Here is a 9,796-nt window from a genome sequence, read left to right as displayed (position 1 = left end):
GAGTGCCGTGGCCCGAGGTTGTTGAGTTGTTTGACCTGCGGGAGGCATGAGTGCCGTTGCCCGAAGTTGTTGATATGTTTGACCTGCGGGGGGCATGCGTGCCGCGGCCCGAGGTTCTTGAGATGTTTGACCTGCGGGAGGCTTGTGAGCCGTGGCCCGAGGTTGTTGAGATGTTTGACCTGCGGGAGGCATGAGTGCCGTGTNGAACTTAAGTTTAAGCTAAGGATTCATGAAAATGTTGTTATTATGGTGATTATTGTTTAGGATCTTGGTGAAAAGTTTGGAGGAGAAGATCACAACTTTGTCTACGGTATTAAAAACTACTTGAGAGGTAAGGAATCCCTTAAATTGGTTTAGTCACTTGAAAATGAACAAATGCTAGTAAGTTATTAGATTAGGAATTTTATGTGTAAATTATGTGTTAAGTTTGTGGATCTACTAGTTGGCTCAAGAAACTACACTTTAATTTTTGATAATTTTTGTATACATGTTCATAGCTAATTGATGCATGTATATGTTGTATTTATGCCCATATAAGCTTATACTTGTGAAAATAGTGGGAAATCGAGGCGTTACAACGCCGTTTTTACTGCCCGAAACTGGCAGATTCGGATGGACGCGGCCTTGGACGCGCGTCCACCGCGCGTCCAACGCGCGTCGATCGGCGTCCAGTGCTTCGGGATCACGGCCGAAAGGCCGAACGCGACAACGGACGCGCGTCCACTACGCATCCGTTGGTGTCCAATGTTTCGGCATCACGGCCGAACGGCCGGACGCGCGTGTGCGCCGTGCGTCCGGCGGTGCGAGAATTCGCGCGGCTGCGGTGCGCGATTCTGTTTTCGACCGAACTTTCTTCCGTAATTTTTGCTCTTGCATGGTATGATGTTTGAAAGGCCTACGGGCACCCGAGTTCGATTTCTGAAAGTTCAAATATTTTTTTGTAAATTACGTACATTGGTTTGGAAGAAAAATCGTGTTTTCAAGAAACAAGTGTAACTCTTGTCACTTGGGAATTTATGGTAAAAAGTCAATGACAAATACGAATATTTGGGAATATATTTTGATAGGAATAATCGTTTTGAGACTTTATGTGAAAATACTAATTATATATATATCAAGAAAGAATGTTTTAAAAACCTTAGTTTCTGGATAAAGTTGTGAAGGATATATTTGACCTGCGGGAGGCATGAGTGCCTTGGTCCGAGGTTTTTGAGATGTTTGACCTGCGGGAGGCATGAGTGTCGTGGCCCGAGGTTGTTGATATGTTTGACCTGCGGGAGGCATGAGTGCCGTGGCCCGAGGTTGTTGAGTTGTTTGACCTGCGGGAGGCATGAGTGCCGTTGCCCGAAGTTGTTGATATGTTTGACCTGCGGGGGGCATGCGTGCCGCGGCCCGAGGTTCTTGAGATGTTTGACCTGCGGGAGGCTTGTGAGCCGTGGCCCGAGGTTGTTGAGATGTTTGACCTGCGGGAGGCATGAGTGCCGTGTAGGGGTACCCACGGTTCGGTTCCGGTCCGGTTCCGGTTCGGAACCGCCGGTTCGCGGTTCCAAGATAGCCGGAACCGGAACCGGAACCTTATGTGGACGGTTCCCGTCCGGTTCCAGAACCGGCGGTTCCGGTTGGAACCACCGGTTCTAACCGGACTATATTTTTTTTTTTTATTTGCGACATCAGCGCAAATTGAGCTGATGCAGCAGTGCATTTTGCACTGCTGCATCAGCTGAATTTGCGCTGATGGGCATGGGGCAGTGAGCCACTGATGCTCTCATGCTTTCCTTTCATAATTTTATATATATATATAAATAGATAATATAATATATATGTTATTTAAGTATATTAGTATATATAATACATAATATATAATATATAATATCTAATATCTAATACAACATATAATATTTATAATATCTAATATCATGTATATATTTACGGTTCCTAACCGGAACCGTCCGGTTCCGAACCGGAACCGGCGGTTCCGGTTTGTTATAATAAGTAACCGGAACCGGAACCTTAGAGTTCCGGTTCCTTAACCGGAACCGGAACCGGACGTACGGTTCCGGTTCCGGTCCGGTTCAAATAGTAACCGGTTCGGTTCGAACCGTTTGGTTCGAACCGAACCGTGGTCATGCCTAGTGCCGTGGCCCGAGGTTGTTGAGATGTTTGACCTGCGGGAGGCATGAGTGTCGTGGCCCGAGGTTGTTGAGATGTTTGACCTGCGGGAGGCATGAGTGCCGTGGCCCGAGGTTGTTGAGATGTTTGACCTGCGGGAGGCATGAGTGCCGTGGCCCGAGGTTGTTGAGATGTTTGACCTGCGGGAGGCATGAGTGCCGTGGCCCGAGGTTGTTGAGATGTTTGACCTGCGGGAGGCATGAGTGCCGTGGCCCGAGGTTGTTGAGATGTTTGACCTGCGGGAGGCATGAGTGCCGTGGCCCGAGGTTGTTGAGATGTTTGACCTGCGGGAGGCATGAGTGCCGTGGCCCGAGGTTGTTGAGATGTTTGACCTGCGGGAGGCATGAGTGCCGTGGCCCGAGGTTGTTGAGATGTTTGACCTGCGGGAGGCATGAGTGCCGTGGCCCGAGGTTGTTGAGATGTTTGACCTGCGGGAGGCTTGTGAGCCGTGGCCCGAGGTTGTTGAGATGTTTGACCTGCGGGAGGCATGAGTGCCGCGGCCCGAGGTTGTTGAGATGTTTGACCTGCGGGAGGCATGAGTGCCGTGGCCCGAGGTTGTTGAGATGTTTGACCTGCGGGAGGCATGAGTGCCGTGGCCCGAGGTTGTTGAGATGTTTGACCTGCGGGAGGCATGAGTGCCGTGGCCCGAGGTTGTTGAGATGTTTGACCTGCGGGAGGCATGAGTGCCGTGGCCCGAGGTTGTTGAGATGTTTGACCTGCGGGAGGCTTGTGTGCCGTGGCCCGAGGTTGTTGAGATGTTTGACCTGCGGGAGGCTTGTGTGCCGTGGCCCGAGGTTGTTGAAAATACTCCAAAAAGGCCTCACACTTTTCCAGGGGGAAACTAAGTGAATTCTAACTATAAAATTTTAGTTACTCTGTAACTATGCCGAAGAATAAAATGTCACGAAATTTGAGCATTGAAGTGTGCTATTGAACTCTCTCTCTTTTGAGTTAAAATGATGAAAATTCCCGGAAATGAAAGTATTATATGTTGATGCAACTCATATACTCTACTATACTTTCTTTTGTTGATAATCTAGTTGCAGGTAGATTTTCAACTTATGGGTAAAGCTTACATGTAACACCCCGGCTCGGCTATACGGTACATCCGGAGTGGTTACCGCCACACCTAGACTGAACCCAATCAAATCCAGAAAGAGTGCACTCTAGAGGCACAGGCTAAAGAAGGAAAACTGTTTCACACACTTTCTACTTGACAAAAGCTTTACGTATATATTGCAGCGGGAAGAAAGGAAGGTAGCTAGGTTAGCTACTACTATATATACAAGGATCGACCCATTGGGTCCAAAAACATGAAAGTTTAAGTTGTTCACAACTTGTTAGCCATACTAAGGCTACAAAAGATATTTACACAAAAAAAAGGAGTTGTTCTAGACAGTATACTTCGGAGAGGGCGGAGCAGGAGGAGCAGGGGGAGCAAGAGCGTAACCGGGAGCGTAGGGGTCATCATCAAGTAGGAACTGCACATAGTCATCATAGTCCAACACTAGAAACACAACTCAGATGAGCTCTCAGCGCTCATCGGGCTACAAGAGCCCACACTAGACAACATCTGTTAAAAACACATTGAAGTGTAGTTAGCACGACGTCTAAGTAAGAGAATCCATGGTCACCTAAAATTCAACAAAGGTTTTCAAAACACGTATAAGAGAGTTTTGTAACTTTTACTCATTTGATGAGATTTCTCCTGTAAATAAATTAACAACGAGGACTTGCACAAAAAGTGATTAGTGAACCAAAATCAACATGTCTCTTAAGACAAAATCATTTCTTTCTCAAGGTCGTTACAGAGTAACCCTTTTTTCATCTTTAAAACTTCCTTAGTTTCATATTAGCAAGCGTGAGGCCTTTGGAGTATTCTCATAACTCCCTCTCTAACCACTTGGATCATCGAACTCGGGGTCAGTGGTCATCACCCGGTCTAACGCTGATCCCCTGTACGTAAGGTTCGTTAAAATGATTCTTAGCTGGCCTAGCCAGGTCCGTTGAAACGACGCCTCCCCGGACTTCTAGAGTAACTATACTTTAAGTGTGCACACCCCCATAAGAATACCTCATCTTATGAGTTATACAGTACTCGGCGAATAGACTTCGCCCTGCAGTATGAACTAATCATACAATATATCATAACGACGAATAGACTTCGCCCTGCAGTATGAATGATCATACAATATATCATAATGACCACTGGGCAAGGGCACTTAAAGCCACCCGTGGGTCAATCAAGGTCCTCCTCAACTTTACTTTAGAAACTAAGGTTTTGAAAACATTTTCCTTCCTTCAGTTTTCTTTCTTAAATCATTTCTTTTTGGACATATTTATCATTTGAGTCCAATACTTGAAATTGGCTACCTCATTAACCCATGAAAGATTTTGAAAATACTCTCAGTACCCGCAGGCTTTTCAAACACCATTTTCTCATCTTTCTCATGTAAAGTACACACTCACTAAAAGTAGTATTTTCCTTCAAAAATAAGGTTTTGACAACCTGTGTACCAAAATAGCATACGTTCTTCAACGTAAGTTTTTTATAAACATTTTTGGATATACTTCATATTCAAGTCTCATACTTGAAATCCATCCACCTAGTTATACCCTTATATATTTTACTAACACAACACAAAGCTCATAAATCCCTATTTCAACTATCAATTATTAAATCTTAAGTGACAAAACCAACTTAAGGGATTTCTTACCTCTTGGTTGAAGTACTTTTTGCAAGAAGGATTTTGATCCTCTACTCAAATCTTTCACCAAAAATTCCTAGGCAAAACATATCATCATAATAATAATTTTAGGAAATCTTAACCTATAGTTAGGTTCTAGGGAAGAAAACAAGGCTTTTAACCGAATAAAAATGGAATTTTACCGAATAGATGATGATCTTGATGAAGAAATTGGCTATGGAAGCTCTTGAATTCAAGGAAGAAGATGAGGTTTTCTCTCTCTCTTTCCTCTCCAATAAAATGATCAAGCTTATATATTTTCCCTTATAAGATTAGGATGAGGAAGCTTGGAGAAAAAGTTACATTGTTTCTTATAAGGGAAGAAAGAAGAAACTTGGAGATCAAGTTTCTATTTAGATCATCTCCAAAAATTATTTTAATATTAGCATGTAGCTAGAAGGAGTGACACTTGTCACAATGCTATGGTAAATCTTGAAGAATAAGACTTCCCTTGCCAGTTAAGGGATAAATCAGATAAGGTTATGGTAGAAAATAATTTAGGGACAATAGGGTGGCTGCTTAGGTTCTAGAAGAGACAAAATAAAATTAAAACATAGATGATATCAGTCAAATAATTGGTATCAAACTGAAGAATACATGTGCTGGCAGAAAGATATTGGCAGAACACTGGATCCGGATTAAAAATATTATTGGGAGCATTTGGTAAGGTATTTTGATACCATTTTCTTCAAATATGTAGTTAAGCAAGTCTAGAACCTGCATATAAAATTTCATAATGATCGGAGTAGTATAAGTATGGTTTTCGAATTTTTTTCCAAAACTAGTCCAGAGAGAAAAATTCTGGACAGCACACTGCCAAGGGCAAAAACGTAATTTTCTGTGTTTACTCAAATATCCAAATGACCAAAACTTTTTAAGGATATCAAGTACTATAGGTTAGGGTTCTAAAATAAAAATTTCAGGTAAAACGGAGTTCGGGAAGTATGTTTACCGAATAAATCTTTCGGACTGCGCCGAGTTGCAATTTTCTAAAAAATGAATAGTTAGAAACATTTTTGGCTAAAAATCATTTTGTAACAAAAATGGGGAATAAATTTCGGGGTGTCACAATCTACCCCCGTTAAAAAGGCTTTGTCCCCGAAGCTTCCTTTCTTTTCATCTAAGGTTCAAGATAGACCACCACTCACTTCCCCTTTACACATAACGGCATATAGTACGCTTAATCTAGCGCACAACTTAAGTTAGGTATGTAATAGTACGCTTAATCTAGCGCACAACTTAAGTTAGGTATGTAACGAGTAGATCGATGGTGAATTCAACTTAAGTTAGGTATGTAACGAGTAGATCGATGGTGAATTCCACTTTTCTTCCCGGCGTAACGAGTAGATCGATGGTGAATTCCACTTTTCTTCCCGGCGACATTTCCGTGAGGTCGTCGGGGAATACGTCAGGAAATTCGCGTACAACTGGGATTCGATTAATCTCAGGTTCTTCTACTTCGGCATCTTGTATCAAACGATTAATCTCAGGTTCTTCTACTTCGGCATCTTGTATCAAACAGAGATACACTTCGCATCCCTGGTGAACGTACTTCTTCAATTTGAGATACACTTCGCATCCCTGGTGAACGTACTTCTTCAATTTTTGCATTGTCAACAACCTTTGCTCGGGTTGCTTGTCAATTCCTTGGTAGGATATTCTCTTCCCTTTTGGTCCTCGTAGGACAACTTTTCGCTCATTACACACTATCCGAGCTTTATACTTATCTAACCAATCCATCCCGAGTACTACATCGATGCCCTCAAGTTCAAAACGAACGAGGTTTCCGGGACAGTTAGATCCAGCTATTTCTATTGCAACGTTATCCTAACCATCTCTACAGGCTACTACTATTCCTGAGGCAGTTTTGAGATCTAATCTACTAGTAGGCCTTAACTTCAGTTTATCAGCAACCGTAGATGACATAAATGAATTGGTAACCCCCGTATCAAATAGCACTAAACCAAGTACTGAATTTATGAGAAAGGTATCGGTTACGACGTCGCTAGCCTGAGCTTGAGTACTATTGATGACGTAAATCCTGCCTTGGTTCCCCGTGCTGCTTTCTCCCATTGCTTGCTTTCCTTTGTAGTTGGGACCAGATGTGGCGTTTGTTGGTCTCCCTCGATTTCCTGACTGGAAGTTGACCACTTTATTTTCTGTCTCTGCGGGCATCTTGTCGGTGTTCCCATTAAATCTTCTTCCCTGGCTCGCATTTTGCAGGGGTTTTTGGAGATTGTATACCGGGGTTCGGCACTCCATAGCTTTGTGTCCCAGGCGGCCACACTTGTAGCACTTAATTCTTATTCCTTGACAATTCTCTCCGGGATGATTCCTTCCACATCTCCAGCAAGCAGGATGGTTTCCCTGATTGATTCCTTCCCATCCTCTTCCTTGTGTTGGGTTAAAGCTACCTTGGTTAGCTTGCTTATTTTCTAACTGGAATTTCTGTTGTTTATCATCAACCTTTCGTTTGTTTCGACCGTAAACTTCTTGTTGGTCCAAATACACCTGATAGTGATCTGATGCCCTATCGTATGCCTCCTTCAGAGTAGAGCACATGAATGGTGCGATCGCGCTTCTTACGTTCCAATCCAATCCTCAGACGAATCTTCTTGCCTTACTCACTTCATCGGGCACGATTTCTTGAGCGAAACGCATCAGCTCCACGTATTGGTCATGGTATTCTTGGATAGTTGCTCCTTTCTGTTTTAGTCTTAAAAATTCTTCACACTTGATTCCTTTGATACGCTCCGTGTAGAATTGTCCTCTCAATTCCACTTTGAATTCTTCCCAGCCAAAATCTGGGTCTTGCAGGAGGTCAGGTCCAACTGTTGCCCACCAATTATCTGAAGCTTTCGTCAGGTAATAGACTGTGGAAGGTACTCGCTGATCCATAGGACAGTTTACCGCATTAAGCAATTTGTCGAACGTCCGGATCCATTCTTCCAAAATAACCGGATCTTTTCTCCAGCGTAATACGGTGGTTGTCGATTTGCTATCGCTTTAGCAAAGTCAACCCGTGGCTGCCTTTGGTTTTGGTTCTAGGCTTGCTGAGCCAGCATAAACTCAGTCATTCGTTCTATTGCTTGGGCCATACGATCCATTGCATAAATGTTGTCGTTGTTACCAGCAAGCACACGTCGTCGAGGTGGCATTTCCGCTGGACGACAGTTTCAGATTAGCGCCCGCGATATATAAGTTCTTAAGGAGTTAGTTAGTTAGGCAGTTAGTATCGCAACTACTCAAGTCCTATACGACATTCCCTAACATACACTTCATCATACCCACTACGCAGGGGTTTGAATCATAGCATAATGATAATTAATGCATTACGCTAGCAAGCTTACTCATCATCATCCTAATCAAGGATTAACACATGCAGGAACTCACAAGTATTGGTCACATTATTCAACAACCAGAATCGTGAGATTCTGTAAGGTGGAAGTGAAATACCCCTTTTTACGCTGCCTGGCTTCCGTTCCAGCTCTGCTCCGAAGCTTATACTCATTAAACTGGTGTTGGATATGGTACTACAGCCCATAAAGATATGAGGACCAAAATATATGGTTATCCAGATCATACATGAAGCCCAATTAGAATTATAGCTCAGTCCAAGATCAACCCCGAATTAAATATTATTTGTATTGAATTATTATTGATTATTATTGAATTATTGTATTGAATTATTATTGAATTATTGATGTAATATTATATTCCTGCGGGGTCAGGTCCTACACCTATATAAAGGACCCTAACCCTTCAAACTTATTCATTCGATGGAGATTCCATTCAGAATCAATTCAAAGGCTAATTAAAGCCAATTCCTTCTTTCTCCTATTTTGATTTTCAATTCATTATTATTTCCAACCATCAATTAGGTTTCCTACTTATCATTTTTGTCCTCTGTTCCTAGAGTTATCATTCCTAGATTTTATTTTACAGCAATCCAATTTTCATTTTAAGGTGGTGTTGGCTTGCCTTTGGCTACCCCGTAGTCATAAAACCAACAACTGGAATTACGACTTAGGTCGATGTTAACGAACCTAAGCTAACTCGAAACTTGATTAACTCGAAACTTCGAAAAGAGGGTTGACTCGAAACAAGGCTCTGATACCACCTTGTAACACTCCGGATGTACGGTATAGCCGAGCCGGGGTGTTACATTACAGCTTTCAAATTATTATATTTTCGAAACCTTTGTTTACTTTTGAGTGACAATGGATGTCTTTACTTAGCCGTCGTGCTAACTACACTTCATTGTGTCCTTTATCAGATGCAGTCTAGCGTGGGCTCGTGCAGCCCCGGGAACTCTGATGACTTATCAGAGTTCATGTTTCCTATCTTAGACTATGATGATTATGTACAGTATCTAGCGGGCGACGACCCGTATACTCCCGGCTTCGCTCCTGATCCTCCAGCTCCGGCTTATGCTCCTGATCCTGTTCCTGCTCCTGTTCACCCGGTTGTACCTGTCTGGTCTCCTGTTCCCAGTAGTCCGTTGTGTTTCATGGATGCTGTTCAGGCGAGTTATGGGTTCTACCCCATCGAGGTTTAGAGGAGAGAATAGCCTAAACTCTGTTCTAATGGGCGGTAACTACTCCGAATGTACGGTATAGCCGAGCCGGGGTGTTACAACTAATTTAAAAATACGCATTGGGCATTGGTTTAATCACGCAACGCGCATGCGATAACTAGTTTACGATATACAATTTGAAATTAGTTATATAATCTAACATTGAAATCAATTTGATTAGATTCAGGTTATTAAGATATGTACGGAATTCAAGTCTAAGGCACCTAACTGAACTAAGCATGAAGCATATCCTACCTCGACTTCAATTTTGAGTAAATTCGGATGAAATATTTAAATTTTATAG

At 42.7% G+C, this 9,796-nt stretch overlaps 1 protein-coding gene across 1 annotated transcript; it reads right to left on the bottom strand.

Annotated features, from left to right (window-relative positions):
- Positions 1 to 6,743: 6,743 nt before the first annotated feature.
- On the bottom strand, positions 6,744 to 7,478 carry LOC116009686. Its single transcript, XM_031248808.1, has one exon. It carries the CDS (start codon positions 7,476 to 7,478, stop codon positions 6,744 to 6,746), a length of 735 nt encoding a protein of 244 aa, XP_031104668.1.
- Positions 7,479 to 9,796: the final 2,318 nt, after the last annotated feature.

The sequence above is a fragment of the Ipomoea triloba genome, chromosome 1 (genome assembly GCF_003576645.1).
Source record: "Ipomoea triloba cultivar NCNSP0323 chromosome 1, ASM357664v1".
Classification (NCBI taxonomy): domain Eukaryota; kingdom Viridiplantae; phylum Streptophyta; class Magnoliopsida; order Solanales; family Convolvulaceae; genus Ipomoea; species Ipomoea triloba.
This window is presented reverse-complemented; position numbering and strand designations above follow the sequence as displayed.